We start from the raw sequence: 18959 nt of genomic DNA on the forward strand, positions 1-18959 counted from the left end.
TGTTTAGTTATTATTACTTTATTTAATGACAAAATAAATCATTCAAATATCCAATTGGTTATATGTCTGGTGCAAATATTTCGATGTCTAACTATATTGTTAAAAATATTATTAAGGAAAATCTTTAATTGTTATATAGGCTTCCTAAGATTGTAATCGTGTGAATTGATATTAATAAGATGCTAAAAAAGGCTACATTCAAAAACAAATGTATTATTAGTGTTTAAAATTTTATTATATTACATAGAATAGGTGTAAATTATGAACAGTTCTTGGAATGTGTTTATGCTGTAGGAAATAATTATTCTTCACTCTTGTTCGTGACACGATATTATCACTTGATGTTTAAATATATACACATCATTTCAATAGAATACATACTATCGTATTCTTAAATCTCATGTGTTTTAACTGTATAAGATTGATTTAAATCTTTAGAAACATACAAAAAATGGAATGTAGTTACAAGGATTCCGAGTTCGATATATGATAGTAGAATATAAAAGTTACTACAAACAAACAAATAGAGAAAAATAATAATATAACTTTGAATCTCGTGTGGAGTTTATATAGTCGGAACGGTGATTTTTTATTTATTAATAGTATGTATTCCATTGATATGGAATGGCAATAAATAATAAATTTAGTATTCTTGTAATTATTATAAAGGAGTGCCAAGTTTGAATTTATGTAAATCAAAACAGACATGTACTGAGTGATTTAAAAAACAATAGATAGAAATTTTGATCGTATATGTGTTCAAAAAAATCGTATCGTCAGGTGCTATCGCGCGAAAACTATTTTTTTTCTTATATAAGAAAACGTTTTACCCTATAATAAGACAATAAATTCAATAAAAAATTAATACATAGAAAATTATAGGATAACCAATAACATTTTACTTAAAATAAATATCCTGAACATATTTTTGTATTGACAGTGATTGAAAATTTAAATAAAATGGTTCACACATATTCTTGATCAGATGCTCGGGATGAGGCTATTAATAATAGTGATAGTTACAAAGAAATCCGAAAGAACTAAGAATGTTAGGTTCTAGTTACTGACATAGACAGAAAATATATACCTTCCTCGGTTTCGGTGTATTAAATCTTAAAACAAAATATTTTATTTTAAGGACCATGCCTTAAGTTCTTGACAATTTATTATGTTACAAGTAATTCAGACAAGATATGGTGCTTCCATTGAAATGAGAATGCAGATATTATAGAAGTAAATTAATTTCAACATCTTGATATTATATATTATAAAATAAAAAATATTTTTATAAAAAAATCAGCCAACAGTCAGGGTAAATGTTTTTCCTCTATATTTTTTTTTTTCATACAAAATGAGCTTGGAGTGAATTCTCCGTCCTTATAACACATTCATAAAAAAATCGTTTGATCTAGTCTTATAATCATAGTTTAGAATTAGATTAAAATTAATATTAAGTTATTCACTGAAATAAAACTAATTTTGACTGATTGAAACATTATATTTTTTTTTATAAAATACTAGTGCCCCGGCATGTGTTGCCAATGATTTTTGATTTTTTTTTTTTAAATATATTATCCGACACCATCACGCAAGCGTTAACTACAACTGTACTGTTGTAAGTCCATCGGATGCTATAAGAACAGGACGAAACTTTATTTAATTTATATAATATAAACATTTCATAATAACGACTTTAACATTAAATTTCTAAACTTTTTTTTTTTGTTGCTTAAATTGTTTTAATCTTTCTTTGTACGTAAAGTTCAAAATAGTTTTATTTAATGTTTATTAGTCGTGTTAATTTAGGAAACACTATGTTGATTACTTTTAAACTTTGTTTAAATTAAATAAAATCGTTTGCATAAAAAAAAAACATTAACATTTCCCACCATAATTCCTTAATATAAGCTGTTGTCACTTACTAATTGTTATTTTTAGGTTTAAAGATCTGTGAAATTACTTAATATAGAAGTGAGATTACATGACATAAGATTAACAATCACCGAATTTATAAGTAAAACTATAAAGCATGTTATATCTGGTTGGTACTGTTATATTTCATATCCTAAGGGTAGATATGGCATATCATGTTTTGTAGAACAATAAATGGTTATGCAAGTTGAATTGACTTTGAATTTTTATCATTATTATATCCTGTTACATTCGATAGAAAATAAACTATTCTATGGCTTTGGGTGCGTATTATTGACAATTTTGTGTTTAAAGTTTTATTTAGGACTCAATTGTGACGCTATACGCATTAAAAAGGCGTCACATCGTGGTTTATTTTAACAAATGACCATGTATTGCAGCGTTTGTTCGGTATGTTCGTGTGTGCGTAGACGTGGGCAGCAGCGGGCGTCGCGCAGAATCTCGTGCGATTGCAGAACTCAACCCCCATACCGTCCCTAAACGAGAATACTAGCGAGGCGCCATACATGCATGTACGATGGCTCGCCCCGTCTTGGGCACCGATCTGGATATCGGCACAGGCGATTAGTGCAAAAAAAGACGAGTTCGGCAAAAGTAACCTTCTAGTGTCCGTCTCGTACAATATTCTAGTGTTCTTGGAAAGAGATATATGTTCAAATAGGTCAATATTTTCTCGTCAACGATACATTTTATTGCATTTATTTGGTTTTAATCACATTTAAAATGACCGTGACCTAATAGTTTTACAAGTATAGTATGAACCAATATTCTCGTAAATGAATAAAGTAAGGTGAAAAGAAATATCATTTAGACATAATTATATAATATATTTATACATTTTATAAATGTATTTTTTTATTATTAAAGCAGTCTCTCTGACATACATCTTATATTTATAGATTCTTCTCGTCTCCCTGGCACGTGGTTGACATCTGTAGGACTCGTACAAAGGAAACATACGAAGGGGAAACATAGGAGGTCGGCTAATCGGTCACATATAAAACTTTACTGCACAATACACTGGGACACTCGTCGTCCGCCACTTTCATGGTCGTGGTCACCGACACTATCTACTTAATAACTACAGAAACGCCATCGTCGACGCGAATTAGAACAGTAGAGATGAATCGTTCAACAGCAAAATATTCATCAGTTCGGCGCACGGCGCGTGTCACGAATCGGGAACGATGTCCGAGTCGACGATGCTCTCCAAGTCTCAACTGTCCTGCCAGTAGTTGTAGTTGGCGGAGGGGGGCGGCACGGGGAGCGGCGGGGCGCCGGCGTAGGGCGAGCCCTGCGGGGAGCCGTAGCGCGGCCGGAACCACGGCCGGCTCGTGTACTGGTACTGGTTGCTGGCGTAGGCGGCCAGGTTCTGCCCCGTCGCGTTCGGGTACGGGTTCTGCGCGCCCTGGCTGGTCGGGTAGGCCACGCCGGGCGCGGGGTAGGGCTGGTTGGGAGCCGGCGTCGTGGACGGCGAGAAGTTCGTCTGCGACGCGTTCTGCGAGCTCGGCGTGGAGGCCTGCGCGTAGGGCTGGCTGGGCGTCTGCGCCGCGGCCCCGTTGGCGTACGTGGGCTGCGTCGACGCCTGGCTGACGCTGTAGCCGGCGTTCTGCGAGCCGCTGCCGTTGGAGTAGGACTGCTGCGAGGCGGCCTGCGCGGGGTAGCCGGCCGTGGGCGTGGTGCTGCCGTCGGCCGGGAAGCTCTGTTGCGCGGCGTTCTGGACGGCCGGCGTGCCGGACATGGAGTACCCGTTGTCTTGAGACGAGGAGGAAATGTAGTTAGTTTGGTTGCTCGTTCCGTTTGCGGTGTCGGGCTCGGAGGTGTTCGTCTGCCCGTTGCCGTTGGTGGGAGCAGGGGCTGTGGCCTGATTCGTGGGCATAGTGTATTGAACGTTCTGATTGGTCGCCGGCATAGTTAACGCCCCGGAGTTTGTCTGCATGACGTACTGAGGGGGCATACCCGCGTACTGCGAGGTAGGAGTTAGGTAATTAGAATTTTGGGGTAAAATTTGATGCACCGAAGGAGGCTGCGACCCGGATATTGCAGGATTGTTCGTCATCGGCGAGGACGGCGGCGCTTGAACGATTGGTATCGTCCCCGAAACGGTTAGGTTAGAATTGGCTAATTGCTGACCGGCCAATGCTGCATTTAACTGTTGCGCAGACAACTGCGCATTGAGGTTCAGTCCCGCCTGCATATACTGAGAATTAGGAGGCATATTCATTGGCATTATTGGCATGTTATACTGAACACCGCCTGGCATTCCGAGCTGATTTGGCTGCATCACTGTTACATTCTGTCCCGATTGTAGAACTTGTTGGCCGAGTAATCCGGGGGGAAGACCTCCTTGAACTAAATTAGGATGATTGGCTGGTATCATGTAAACTTGGCTATTCGGCTGGCCGATGACTGTCGGCATTTGACTGATGTTGAGTGGATTTTGCAACACAGTCATCCCCTGAGGAACTGTTATCATTTGCACGTTCTGCGCGGCGCTCTGTAACTTATTCGTTGTCAAATCTTGCTTCTGTCCATCTTTACTTGTCTGTATTTGAATTGCATTCCTGTCTATTTGCTTTATGTACATTCCAGTACCGTCTTGGGAAACTGTTGATGCTGACACACTAAAAAAAAACAAATCCATTACATCTTTTATAGCATTAACATAATAAAAACGATCTGGAAAAACTAATTTAACAATGTATATTGACATATGACAAAAGTCAATAAAATTACGTACTTAGTCTGTTGTCCAGAGGAGACGTGTATGATGGTCCCGTGAGCCGGATTAATCTTCATACCCATGCTGACCATAGTGTTGTCTCTAGCTATAGAGAAAAGTTTTATTTTGTCAAATATTATAATTTATATATATCGTTACGCATATTTGCATTTAGGAAACTACGCATCTGTTATTATTTTTGCATGCATATTTAAAGCAGTCATTTGATTTTCATTTTGCATCTTGTAAGACGGTGAGAGATCCTTCAAGCAGCGATCTGCAATTAAAATAGGTTATAATAAATGATTAGTCGTTGCCCTCGTACCATTTAAGTAGGCAGTTTGTAGTTACATCTGCAGACTTGCTGAACGATGTGCTGAAACCTACTAAAAAAATAATTACAAACAACAACCATCCCAACAGAATCCGCATTTTTCACATCTTAAAACAGCTTTGACTTTAAAAGAAAATAGGATTAACAGATATAGTAAAATATTACGCATACGCATTAAGCCGTACTTTTACGCCATAAATTATGCCCAATATAATCCAAATTTTACGCAATCGCTTTGTATTCTAATCTAAGCAGATCCAGTGCTTCTGTTGTATTTCCGATGGCTCACTCGTACCTGGTATCCAGAATGTTTACCTAGATCAGTAAAACGAAACTTCTGAATCAGTAGCAATTATTTTTCAGCCATAGACGAAGACATTTCCTTTGAGTCTATAACAATTCGAGCACTATCGCCAAAAACTTGAAACCTGAAAATCAAGAAACGATGATGACAGAAGATGATCTCCAAACTCATTAATACAAAGTGTACGGTGCCAAGATTTTTCGCTACTAATCGTTAAAACACCAAAGAGCTCAAGATATTTTACGAAATCACGTAAAAGTTTTGACGCAAGTTGCCTTCGCTATAAAATATGTATACGCAGTTAAACGTAGCTTCTCCATAATCCATTCAAAAAATAAATTATGTGTTGAACTGTAAAGATAAGCCATATTTTTTGTCTGAGGACGACAATAATGTCCAGTCTATCAGAACGGACAAATTCTTTAGCTGCTTCTGAAAAAACATGCAATAGTGATTACAATCGTAAATCTATTTCATTTCCAGCCTTTATTCTCGATCTACAAATAAAACACAAATCATTATTCAAAAACTAACCACAAAAAAGGACAACATCTATAATCCTTCAAAGAATCTGCGGAATTCAAAAAGCATATCTCTTCATGTCATCTGAAAACAAATTCGCTGAGCTATCTTTATAACAGAAATTAAAATAAGGTACACTGGCTTCTACGCAAAATATATATATATTTAATACTACATAAGTTAAGATTAGTTATATAGTTAGTTATAACAAAAATAGAAACAATTTATATCCGAGATAAAGAGAGAGAAATTGTATAAAAGGAGTTGTTATTACCAGCCCAAACATATTTTCATAAGCCTCTACAAAATAAGACGTTAAGCTTCGCATGTACTTTTTGGTTAAATAGATACGAAAATTATGATTCATCTGGTACGACAACATGTGTATGACAATCCTATGCATGTTCAGAAATAAAATTAGCTGAAAACGTAAAGATCGTCGTCAAATAATCTCGGATATAAAGTGCAAATCATTAAATCTTCAATGTACCTGCGGCGGCTGTCCAAGACCTCGAATCTCTCGACGAACTCTTGTCCTGGCTTACATGCGACCTGCGGCATCGTATCATTTCAATACACAAGAAAAAAAATATATATGTTAAACATAATAAAACAACTATTACGTAAGCCGTCGACGAAGGCTGTTAATAAATGAGGATATGAGCTAAAATATTCGTTTATATCCTATTCAAAAGCATGCATTTAAACGTATCCTGTAACCATTAAATTTTTCTTTTAAAGATCTTTAAATTTGTATCGTAGGTCAAAATGAAAGATATATTCAAATCGTTTTAGACCAAAAATATTTCTGAATGGGCTGAAATGTTTTAATTTCCAAAGCAACGCCACCAACCATATCAGTTGCGTTGATATAAAAAAAAGAAATATATATTAAAAATGATCCTCAAATTTTCGAAAGTACATTATACAATAATTGAGGTAATGATTTTTTATGTAAATAAATTCTATGTACTTTCACGAAATTATAGATTAGAAAAAATATCAAGATCTTCCAATAGCTGGAAAAAATATATTAGTGCGAATAAAAATATAATAGAGACTCACCCTGCCGGAGCGATTGGTCGTAATTGTAATTGACTCGGCGTACCATCGGACAACCTTTTTTGACCTCTCGTCTCTTGACCCGAATTCTTAGTAGGCGTAGACGAACTCTGAAATTGTTGAAACTAATTTAAACTTTAAAAAAGCTGAAGTGTTAAAACGAATAACATCGAAAAGCCCACAAACCAATTAATGGGAAGGCTAGTGCGGGGAAATGAGACGGATGATACTAAGACAAACATTATGGGCATTATTTGCAACTAAAATTAGTGAGTAACAAATGAAAGCTGCAAAGGAATAGGAAGAATCTGTTACAATTCATTTACTGAAGATTATATTCACGTAATTCCAAATCACCTTACAACTTCCAACGATCTATGAAACAAATTTTAGCTTTCTAAACTCAATAAGTTTAATCAGAGAGCTCGGACAAACGTTTTTATAATTTTATATTTCAAAATGAAACTATAACAAAATGTAACAGATACTTTTAAATCTACGATTAATGACGAAAGGCAAATAAACATTTCAAATATTATAAGCTAACATTAAATGGGAAATGGGGGGGGGGGAAAGAGAAGAAATTATATTAGTATGGTGAAATGCTAATGTAATATTTGCATTTGCTCACTGATATAATTTGTGGAGAGGACGCTTGACCAGTAGAAATAATATTTATTAAAGACGCACTGCTTACTATTGGCTGTTAAAAATGTAAAAGATCTCATTATAATCTCCATACAATACTCCATACTCCATACATAATTTGTGCACGCGACTTTTTTCGTTTGGACTATATCAGGATAGCATCTAACCTGACGTTTGTAGTGTTATTAGAAAAAGTGGACAGTATTTTTTAATTTGCGCCTGTGAATCAGATCTTATTTTTTCTGTGAATCTATAATTGAGTTATACTACAGTGATAGCACTTGATGTTCATCAATATTTCGATATAAAATCCTAAAAACAGTTTTAACGTCTAAAGTCCAAACAAAAAAAGCACATTGATATTTAAATCAATCATTGTTATACATTTTATTAACTAAGTGAACTATATGGAACCTTGTGAGACCCCAAGTAGTATTTACTGTAACACAAAATAAAGATAAAAATTAAAAGCATAGAGTATTTTATACCTTTTGATTCAATTGCATTATTGTGCCAGTTGCTTGTAACTGCTGTAGTTGTGATAATGGAAGTGATGTTTGTTGAAAGCTATTCGCTGGAGCAATCTGTAAAGACGAATTATTAATTCTTATTCAAAAAAAAGCTTATACAGAATTATAAATATATTCTTAAAATTGTTAAAAATATGCGACTGTGTTATCTGCATAATCTATTCATGTAATTCAAATGCTTAGTTCATGTTGTTAATACTTTTCAATTATTAAGTACTTAAAAAATTTCACTTTTTCTAAAATTCATTTGCTCTGATGTCACTCAACACTTTTATTGGTACAAAAATATTACTATGAAATCATTTGAATAAGGAGAAAACTAAAAATAAAATGTTTGATTCGGAATAGATGCTCCACATATAACATTTTACAGTATACAAACTGTGAAAAATATTAATTTGTTTTTGGCAAATTTTTAGACTTTCAAAATCAATACTTTTCTAATTGGAACAGTGTTTTAATAAGTTCAATTATCATAAAATAAATTTACAATGACTGCTATGATAATTTTTGAGTATTCCTAAAACCATCAATTTATACTCACAGATACAAATTGTTGTGGCTGAATGTTGGTAAAACCTGACTGACTTGCTGCTAAATCTTGCAACTGTTGATATGGTATTAACATTGTTTGTGATCCAGGAACTGTCCATTGCATTGTTTCTGCTCCTTGTATATGGTACTTAATTTCTTTATCACCTTTATCGGTACTATACAGGAATTTTTGTGAAGCATTAGTGCTTTGTGCTGCGCAAACTACTGGGGTTGCTGTAGCTGAACTAACAGTAGTTGTATCAGCACCTGTCAAACTTGCCTGAGGAAATGATAAGCCATTTGGCAAGATCATTGACATTGATGATGGTACGCCACTAAGTCGCAATTGAGTGACATTCACTGGCTGCATATTAGAAATATCGACAATTTGTGTAGCACCAAAATTTGGTTGCTGAATTGCACTTAATTGTTGCGCTAAAGGAAGTGATGTAAAGTTAGTGTTGGATACTTGAACTCCGGGTTGAACTATTGGTATTAGTTGACCACTTTCCTGATTTAGGACATATTGCTGCTGTGGTAGCAGCTGTAAGACTGTAGGTTGTCTTACTGTCATCAAAGGTGTAGAAGCAGGTGCAACACTAACTACTGGGGGAATGACTGATGGATGTGATGTTGTAGTCATTGTTGATGGAGTAGATAGTGCTACTGTGACAACAGGAGGCGGTACAGGTGGCGGTGCGGCAGTCGTGGTAAGGGTTGGCGGCGGCACATTCAGAGCAGGTGGTGGGCCTCCTGCTTGAGCAGCACTCCATTGCGCTAACTCGGCTCGGATCGTCTCGATAAGATTTTGAGCTAACGATCTGGCTGCCGCTAGTGCCTCTGACCTTGTATGGTGAAGTGCCAAGTGCAGAGGTTCAAATTTATCACTTTTCAAAACGGCAACCACTCCTGTCTCTGATCTAATATATTCAAGGTTTGTACCATTCTGCAATGAGAAGATTTGATACCTTAATGCAAATTTAATGTAAAAAATCGATGTTTTTTAAATCTAAAATCCAAAAAACTTACTGGCCCGAGTATTCTTGATTTAATATCAAATGCGGCAGGCGCATTGTCCAAACCTATATAAACCTTATCTATGAGCCCACCAGACATTATTAATGGGTACAATATCCTTATTTAACCTTTATTTATGTTATTTTCGAAGAATGCATCTTTTATGCAAAAGACACTGTTTTGACATTCAAAGTTATAGTTCTAAAACAAGACAGACATTATACACTTAATCCGTACATAGACATTACAGAAGCGTCCATTGCGTTCTAAAATCTTAGTTAGATATCATTTTTTCCTAAAGAGGCGCGGCAAGCGCTCAAGATACTGGTACAAAAACACTTTTTTTTTTTAAATAAAATATTAAAATAGAATTATAAAAAGAAATAAATATGTATATAATCAATTAAAATAATTGTTGTGTCATTAGCGCTTTGAGGTCATTAATCTTTAGTCTTTTTAATAAAATAAGTTAGAACTAAAAATTAACACCTGTTTTGAATATTAATATATAAATTCAATAATTATTTAAATCATATTAAAAATATAACGAACAAATAATGAATGTTGAAAATCGTTATCCAGTAACGGCGTCTTTATTTATGTTACGAGAAATAAAAAGCCGCCAAGAAAAAGTAAATAGAGGATATCAGCTACTGAAGAGAAAGGCAGAAGCTCTTCGAATTCGTGGTCGGCAAGCTGCAGCAGAATTAGCAACTACTCAAGGAATATTAGGGCATACATTGAGGGAGGCTTATATATCTTTAGCTGCTATAAAATTCACTAATGGAGAGTCGAATGCTTTGGTGTTAGAGAACGTAGGAGAGGTACACAAGAAGATACATAATTGTATATTTAATTAAATTATTAAAATAAATACTCATTTATTTATATAGGCTCAGATTCGCGTTCAGCGAGTTCCAGAAAATATATCAGGGGTGTCAACAGTATCTCTTCAAGTAGTTGAAGACACAACTGCTAATGACGCTCTGCGTTATGCCGGTCTCGGTGCTGGTGGACACCGTACAGCAGAGACCAAGAAGGCGTTTAGAAAGGCTGTAGAGTTATTAATAAAATTTGCCTCTTTACGTAACACTTGTTTATTACTCGATGAAGCTGTAAAATCAACTCTAAGGTCGAATCACTAAAAATAGTTTATGTATAGTATTGATTTTAAAATAACTATTATATATATCTTGAAAATGAATGAACAATTAATTGAGAAATATAGTATGATTTATTTTAGGAAGGTAAATGGCATCGAAAAAGTAATTATGCCCAAATTGCGGAACACGGAAAGCTATATTTTGACAGAAATGGATGAGAGGGTTACAAATTTGATATTCCGGCTATTTTTCAAAATACAATCTAATTTAAAAAAAAATAATCTAACTATTAATTATTACAAATTTTTGTTTTAAAGGAAAGAGAAGAGTTATATCGCCTGAAAATGGTAAAAGCAAAGAAAAACTTGAATCAGTCATTTTCAAAAGTAAAGACTGACAAGAAAGTCGTATGTGGAGATATTGGTGAAAATGGTCGGTTTATCTTTTCAGTAGAAATACGTTATCGTTTACAGTCTAGACTTTGAAGAATAATTCTTGTTTTCGCTTCAATTACCAAGACAATGCTTAAATTAATTACAGATAAACCAGTAACACCGCTAGCATCTCCCAAAGAATCGTTAGAATGTCTTTCTAAAATTCGTCCTTGCGACAATCTCTCTTCCACTACTGTGTCGGCTGGCGATTTTAAACCAGAGTGCTATCCACATAATTGGGAAGATGAAGACTTACTGTTTTAAATAAATTTGTAGATATTTTTCATATCCCTTGTTAAATAAAAATCTTTATGTGCCAAAAAAGTTTTATTAGTTCATTTTATACAAAATCTAACAATTTACTTTTGAGGCAATTACAAAACCCAACCGATATCTAATCTTTCCTCCATTGGTTTTGTAAAATATTGACATCTCCTGAATTTTTCTAATATTTCTCCCTGAAAAAAAATCGTCTATAAATGCGATGTATACATATGTCTTATTTAATTCAAGAGTTAGGAATATTGTGCTTAGCACATAGTTTTATGCTTAGCATTAATTCGGTCTGTTTGATTATCGTACCATCAGGCTCAATACTTATGGCTAGACATGCTCTCTAAATAAGTGAACGTATGTATAATATTTCGCAAAAAACAAATACCCTATAACTTTTACAAATTATATTGATAATTTGAACCCTCGGGGTCTACAGCCGTATAAGCAGTCATTGGACCAATACCTAAGGCCCTTATCTGTATAAGGGCCTTAGGTATTAGGTAATTGTAACTGTTTACAATTCACATCCATATAGATCATGAGGAGTTCATTAATGATTGCTTTTTTTTAACTTACGGGTCCAGTCTTTTTAATATTCTCGCTGTAATAAGTTATCGCACTTGATCCTGTTCCATATAAAGGATATTTAAGATGCATCTGAAATCATATTGATAAAATCAAATAAAAAAAAACATGCTTCACTTGCTTCAAAATTAAGTTACTATGATTTTTAAGGTTTGTTTGTGTAAATTGTTACATTTTTATCTGCAGTGCTCTCCAGATTGCGTGGTTCAAACTGATCCTTCACATAGTTTGCTTCGTATTCAGAACAGTATTCATCAACAGGTTGTGATGTTGCTAATTCATCAATTACTTCATCTAGCATTTGTTCCCAAAAAAAGTCAGTCAGCATACGTTTTCGAATACCTTTAAGAAAACATCACTCAACATATTTTTTATGACTTTACTTACTAAACATTATTTCGATAACAACTGTAAGCAAATAAATGGGTCCAAAAAATTCAGACAGAATAGTAAGTGGCAGCCCTACTCCCAATGTAATAACAGTACCTTCAGTGTGGGTCGATTTTTTAGGAATTTTATAATTATCTCGCATTTCACTGCCTTTTCCAGGTACTTCACGACCATCTTGTAAAATCCATGGTCTACTGAAATTCTTTCCTTTGGCGTATGCTGAAGGTTCAATGGGTGCTTTTGGATTAAGCTTAACTCGTTCTAAAGGTCTAATTTTTATTTCGGTTTCTTCTCCAATAGGCTCTGGTATATCTGCTTGTACTTCTTCGTCCATTATCAAAGAAAAAAATGTTTCAAATTTTAGAAAATGTTATTGAATCAATTTATAAATGCTTGTTTATGCGTTGCTAGGCAGGCCACAGGTTTTTTTTATTTTTGTTTAGTACAGACACATGCAGCTGTGGTTCTATACTCTTTGAGACAAACTCTGAGTAAAAGAATTATTAACATTAAGGCCTTAACTACACTCAAACAAAATACGTCATACCTATTGTGTACAGACAATTATACCTATTCTTATTTATAATCTGTTTCAAAATGACGATTTTTTTTTTATCGAGATTGATAAAGTTTTTGAATTTTGATCAGTTGTCAATGCCATTGTCAAACCTCAAAAATGGCTGAGGCTTGTCAGATAGCTCGAAAACAAGATTTGCCTCCTCCGGGAGGCTATAAGCCTATTCCCTTTAAAAGGCTGCCAGCGAAGCAATACTTTAGTGGTAAGCTTAATATAATAATACATTTTTAGCTATTGATTAATATGATATTATGTAACTTCATAATAGGTTAGGTCTTTACTAATATCAATTCATAAATTGCAGAACACTTGTTACAATCACAATCTATTACATTTGATACATACGCTTTCTTTTAGCATTGTAATTATCAACATAACATGTATCTGTTACCATGAAACTACCAGTCTACCGCAATGTCTTTTTAAATATAAAAAGTAACTCAAAAACTTCCTAATTCCTAACGCTTTTATTTCTAGGGTATGCTATGTTTGCTGGCTATGCTGGTATGACCCTTGTATCAATATATTTGTACAATTTGACCTGTAAAAAAATCACTAAAAATGAAATTGAGATGCGCTCTGCCAAAATGGCCATTTACCCTATGTTGTTGGCTGAAAGAGACAGGGAATACTTGAAACAGCTACGCAGAAACCGCGACGCGGAAGCAGAACTAATGCGTGATGTGCCTGGATGGGAGGTAAAGGCCTTACCCTACAAATATTTTAAAATACATAGTAAATTGACCAGTTTCTAATTTTTATTTTGTTTTTAGGTTGGTACTTATTATGGTGAGCGTGTATATAAGCTGCTGCCACCAGATGCTCTAGTTGAGCCCATCTTCCATGAATACTATGCACACAGCTCTCCAACTGAATGGTTCAAGAGGGCTTACATCAAATTGCAGTCTTAAGTGCCTGTTTTGAAATATTCATAAACTGAATTTTGAATAAGTCAGTCATTTAAAGTTATCTAATAAGCACTTGAAGAAGTTGTATTGATGTGTTCCATTGCATTGTTATGACTGACTTAAATACATAAAAGGTAACTTTAGTTGAAATAGATGTTGAACACAGTTTGATATTCAAATATGGAACAAAAATGGAAAATGTAGTTGCTTAATAAAGGCTTATTTATTAGTGAGCAAATTATTTCTCATATACTGCCACATTGTAAAAGTTCCCCTAAATACATCTCTAATAAAAAGGTTTGTTGATAAAAAAAGTCATTTATTTTCTTAAATATGTTTAACATACAAAAATATAAACATAATTGCAACATATTATGTAAAAAAGTTTGAAACAAAAATATTGTCCCTTATTTTAAAACATCAAAATCAAAAATAATTATGAGATATTTAAACACCAGAATATAATCTAACACCTTAAAATAATATTTACCTATAACCAAAATAGCTACTATTTTCCACATAATGTATGAATCTTTGTTCCCAAGTAATTAGGAAAATTGGTAATATGCAGACACAAACAATATTCTACATATTGTTGCCTATATTTATATGCTAAACACTACATGAATAATGAGACGATTGTATAATATGTATTCAGTTTAATTTATATCTGGTTTGCACATATTCTATATCAATAAAATATAAACCACAAGCTATGTATAAAAACATATATCTAATTCACTACAACTGATTATTACATTATGTTAAGAAGAGAGAATAACTATTCATTTCATTAAAATAGCCAGCAATATTGCAATGTGTGCATAACAATTACACCATAAAAAATAAAATAAAGTGCTATGTGCCACATATGCCAATATGAGCCACAAATTTAGTCTTTAATTCTTGTGCCTATTTACATTTCTTAATAACAATTTTTGGTTTCAACTTTATTTTCCTCAATTTATACATATGCGTCATAACAAAATACAATCCTGGGCAGGCAAGAATCAATAAATACATTTTTAGCATAGATGGCATGTGGAAGGTGAAATTCCATTCATTTGGCATTGCTATGGTAAACCTTTGAGTCTCTTCAAAATAGGGTATATTCCGTAGAATGACAGTGGCCTCGCATACAATTCCAAGTGGGTAAAGTGGTATCCACATTGTGTAACGCAGCCAAGTTAAAATATAAATTTCCTTTTTATACAATTGCATTATGTAATAGGGATACCTGTAAAAAAATTGCTAGTCATTATAATAAATACTAAATGTTTTCTTTTCCCATCGATTTGAGCTGATTATTTTGCATACAAACTCTGAAGTTAACTGACAAGACAAAGGTCATGTATCTTTTTCTCATGTGTAGGATAACATGCTTAAAAAAAATTGAGAAAATAGATTTAATTTAATTTTCTTTACACTTAATCCATCATCCAACTTGATAGTTGGATGATGGATTAAGACTGGGCTGATGTCCAACAATATCATCATCCATTCATTTTTGGAAATTTTATCTTTAAGCGGGGGGTTAAATGAGAGGTAACTTTATATGGATTTTATGATATTGGCATCTCATGGTTTTGTGAACGAAAGTGTTATGATTGTTTTTTATAAAATACCTGATAACTTCAATGATACTCCACATAAGGAACAGATAGAAAACAACTGGCTTTGTCTGCATCCTTGGCTCCGCATCGATCATAGCAAACAGAACAAATGCGCGGCCGCTTACTTGTAAGAATGGTACGAGAACTCCACCCTGACAAAAATAAAAAAAAACATATGTCAATATAATAGTTATTCATAACAGATAGAAAACTTACTGAAATCACAATAAATCTTACCAGTTTTCATGGATTTAATTTTAGAATATAGCATTACTAGAAATTAGATAATCTTATACCATTGCCAGAAATTACACCTTTGATTAAAATATACATCTATTATTGTAACAGTAGATAACTAAGTGCCTTCATTGGTACTAACCTTAGTATATCCAAATAAAGGGTGCATAACTTCTAGAAACATCATGAGTTGTAGGAACTTCATTGCTGAGCCCACATGCTGATATGTGTCAGCAACCGAATCATAGTCCAGCTTAATATATCTGATAGCCATCACGCACAATATATAAACAAATCCAATTAACTGGCATAGATTGTATATGACCAGGTACACCTTCTTCACATCTTCTGAAAGTTTTAACACCATTTTTAATTATTACACATAAACTACTCTTTATTAAAAAGTTAATTGGAATAGGTTACACTAATATACTAAATATATCACTATCAAAATTGTTATCTAGATCACATAAGAAATTACATTAATTTCAATCACATTTTGCTTTATTTAATACAGATTATTACTCATTGTTGATAAGATAATTGATTATTATAATATTTTATAGATTATATTTAAGATCTATGCAGAATGTTTGCAAAAAAAAAATATTAAGAAAAACTTCCTCATCTCTCTCTTAGTCCAATGGCAATCCAACAAAATTCGGTGTAGAACTAGAGGCTTAAAAATATACTTTTAAGGACAAGAGAGTGTATTACAGTGAGTCAACATCTTAAGAAATTGCCTTAACCACAATTATTAATTAAATTAACCACAATTATTAATGGTCTTGAGTCGGTTTGAACCTTAGGCTCAGAATGTTGAGACTATATAAGTTAGGTACTAAATCAACACAGTCAAACTTTGTAATATTGTAATGAATTTTACAAAGTTTGACTTTGCATAGCAAATCAGTTAAGTAAAAAATTCTTAAATTAAATGTCAAATTATGACTAAGATGATAACTCAGGGTTTGTTTGTTGCAATGTGTCAAGGGCACAATATAATATGACATATTTCATAAAGAATTTTAAATGTATGTCTTATTTTTTTTGTTACTAGGTATGATGATGTCAAAGATGTTGATGACAATTCATAACATATTATCAATCATCTATAATCTATATAAATCACATGATCTAAATTAGTTTTGAAAATGTTTTAATTCACCATACAATATTTATTATATATGTTAATGTCATTGACTAAGCAATATTGCCCTTGAATGTGTCTAGACAATCAATTATGTATAAATGCAAAAATATACAATACATAATCATTTCACACATTATGTCTATGTCTAGTATGCATAGGGCACTTTTGTTACTGAGTATAGTAGCTTTCAGACAGCCCGACCTACATACGTACATAAAGGAACAGTTGGTTTTTGAGTATGTCATAAGCAGTTTAGCTTTTCTTGAATGTAATTAAACATGCTTATTGATACAAATAATTAAACTGTTACACTTCTGTCACAGCGCATAAAGCCTCAGAGATAATATATATTTTTTCAATACCAAGTGGCTTTTAATAAAAAAAGTTTTGTTTTGTTTCAAGTTTCAAAACATATAGCTTTGTAATTGATCATATTGTAAGGATCTTTTATAAGGATACAGAAAGGTTTGTTGGATTTTTTGAATGTCCACTAAGACAAATAAGAAAAGACACCCAGAAACAGCATGAAACAACTACAATACAATATTTCTTCAACTATTCTGTAGGTTATATATTTATTACTATTCATAATATTCCTTCATGTTATAAGTCAATTTCTTTTGTTTACTTGCAGTCAGTCCATTGAATTAAAACAATATATTAATTTAAAATGAATTCATTAACTTGTAAATGACTTTTGTTTATAAACACAAATAAGGTAATGTGTTATCTATTGAGTACCTATTACTGAAATCAATATACTAGAATAATAAAACAAAAATCTATAAAACCTTTTCTGTAGCCCATTTCTTCTTTTTGTAATTTGTCATACATGCCAGGGTAGTCTAACATAACATCTCTCGTTTCCTCTTCACTGTCATGACCATCATCAGATTTCCATAAATCAAAATTTATCTAAAATTATCATATAATAATGTATAGATATTACCTTATTGATAATAGTATACTCTACTCATACATAACTCAACTATTCCAGTTTTGCACAGATATAGTCAAGGTACAGAGAAAAATAACTTATTTTTTTGGGAAAGGTTTTAGCTGGCATACAGTGAAATCCTGATGAAGTCTCTAGAACTCGTAAAAACATTTATTTTAAAGTATAAGTATTTTAGATTCGAGCCTGGGTTGTTTATGTTAATAAAATTTCATTTCTTGCTCATCAGTGAAGGAAAACATCAAGAGTAAAAACCTGCATGTGTTGGATGAAGATTAATTAATTTTAATTGAAATACATAATATATGAATACTTATTATACCTTTAGCCAAGCCGGTTTTTGAGGCTGAGCTGTAAGTCTCGGCCACCATGTTGGCTTGCTCTTTTGCAAAACCACTTCCACTCTGTTATCAAAAATTCGCACAGTTGTTGCATTTCCATCACTATTCTGTAGATAAATACTAATGCGATTATATAAAGTTATTAATTATCAGTTTTTGCATAAGATATTTGAATTAAGAAAAAAGAAACATGTTATACATTGACAACTGATAGATTTTTTTAAGGAAAATGACTTGAAGGTTATAAATAATTTTAACATTTAAATAACACCGAATATAAACAGTTTTAAATATCTTACTGGCTTAATTGAAGAAAATAAATCTAAATTGAATTCGTATTGACTATCTCCATGAGCACCCACTCCTTGCGCCGCAAACTTTATATTATTATCACATACACTAATATCAGGCTTCAAAACATTTCTTAAATCAATTTTTAGTGATACACTTTTGTCAGTTTGTGCCCAATAAACAAAGGGACTAGGAATACCCATTACTCTTGTTTAATTAAGTATAACTAATAAACAATACGAATTATTTGGAGAAACTTCACTGTGCAAAATAAATTCACTCGTACTGTTGTTAATACATTTTACTTACATAGGAATTTCATTTTAAATCGTATTTACTATAACGTTTTTATAATATATTATGAGCAAAGTACATAACCAGATTTTTTACTGATTATGAATAAATACATAGATAACAATTTATCAATAATACGAAATCTGTGTTACCAGAGTATTTTTAAAAATACTTTTTGATTTATGTTATCAGTACTT

The 18959-nt window shown here is 33.0% G+C and overlaps 5 protein-coding genes across 8 annotated transcripts; 2 read left to right on the top strand and 3 right to left on the bottom strand.

The window, feature by feature from the left end:
* Nucleotides 1-2803: 2803 nt before the first annotated feature.
* LOC125067755 (myb-like protein U) lies at nucleotides 2804-9791 on the bottom strand. 4 transcript variants are annotated; one of them, XM_047676503.1, is made up of 8 exons: nucleotides 9618-9791; nucleotides 8599-9534; nucleotides 8013-8108; nucleotides 7508-7579; nucleotides 6880-6986; nucleotides 6305-6366; nucleotides 4673-4760; nucleotides 2804-4556 (listed from the first exon to the last, which is right to left on the bottom strand). In XM_047676503.1, the coding sequence occupies exons 1-8, from the start codon at nucleotides 9702-9704 to the stop codon at nucleotides 3149-3151; spliced, it is 2856 nt and encodes a 951-aa protein (XP_047532459.1). In that variant the 5' UTR covers nucleotides 9705-9791; the 3' UTR covers nucleotides 2804-3148. The 4 variants fall into 4 exon arrangements, with proteins under 4 accessions (XP_047532459.1, XP_047532458.1, XP_047532461.1 ...); XM_047676502.1 differs by having other exon boundaries at nucleotides 6880-7001; XM_047676505.1 differs by lacking the exon at nucleotides 7508-7579.
* A 349-nt stretch (nucleotides 9792-10140) lies between these two features.
* On the top strand, nucleotides 10141-11421 carry LOC125067819 (V-type proton ATPase subunit D-like). Its single transcript, XM_047676606.1, has 5 exons — nucleotides 10141-10429; nucleotides 10499-10737; nucleotides 10849-10930; nucleotides 11026-11140; nucleotides 11249-11421. The coding sequence occupies exons 1-5, from the start codon at nucleotides 10163-10165 to the stop codon at nucleotides 11404-11406; spliced, it is 861 nt and encodes a 286-aa protein (XP_047532562.1). The 5' UTR covers nucleotides 10141-10162; the 3' UTR covers nucleotides 11407-11421.
* A 77-nt stretch (nucleotides 11422-11498) lies between these two features.
* On the bottom strand, nucleotides 11499-12810 carry LOC125067813. Its single transcript, XM_047676602.1, has 4 exons — nucleotides 12490-12810; nucleotides 12176-12345; nucleotides 11995-12075; nucleotides 11499-11600 (listed from the first exon to the last, which is right to left on the bottom strand). The coding sequence occupies exons 1-4, from the start codon at nucleotides 12725-12727 to the stop codon at nucleotides 11517-11519; spliced, it is 573 nt and encodes a 190-aa protein (XP_047532558.1). The 5' UTR covers nucleotides 12728-12810; the 3' UTR covers nucleotides 11499-11516.
* A 212-nt stretch (nucleotides 12811-13022) lies between these two features.
* On the top strand, nucleotides 13023-14111 carry LOC125067737 (NADH dehydrogenase [ubiquinone] 1 alpha subcomplex subunit 13). The gene is made up of 3 exons (XM_047676473.1): nucleotides 13023-13172; nucleotides 13448-13668; nucleotides 13744-14111. The coding sequence occupies exons 1-3, from the start codon at nucleotides 13070-13072 to the stop codon at nucleotides 13879-13881; spliced, it is 462 nt and encodes a 153-aa protein (XP_047532429.1). The 5' UTR covers nucleotides 13023-13069; the 3' UTR covers nucleotides 13882-14111.
* Nucleotides 14112-14264: 153 nt separating this feature from the next.
* On the bottom strand, nucleotides 14265-18874 carry LOC125067736 (very-long-chain (3R)-3-hydroxyacyl-CoA dehydratase). Its single transcript, XM_047676472.1, has 6 exons — nucleotides 18477-18874; nucleotides 18159-18284; nucleotides 17673-17796; nucleotides 15871-16076; nucleotides 15504-15643; nucleotides 14265-15115 (listed from the first exon to the last, which is right to left on the bottom strand). Exons 1-6 carry the CDS (start codon nucleotides 18669-18671, stop codon nucleotides 14791-14793), a joined length of 1116 nt encoding a protein of 371 aa, XP_047532428.1. The 5' UTR covers nucleotides 18672-18874; the 3' UTR covers nucleotides 14265-14790.
* Between the last annotated feature and the right edge of the window lie 85 nt (nucleotides 18875-18959).

Source organism: Vanessa atalanta, chromosome 12 (genome assembly GCF_905147765.1).
Source record: "Vanessa atalanta chromosome 12, ilVanAtal1.2, whole genome shotgun sequence".
Lineage (NCBI taxonomy): Eukaryota > Metazoa > Arthropoda > Insecta > Lepidoptera > Nymphalidae > Vanessa > Vanessa atalanta.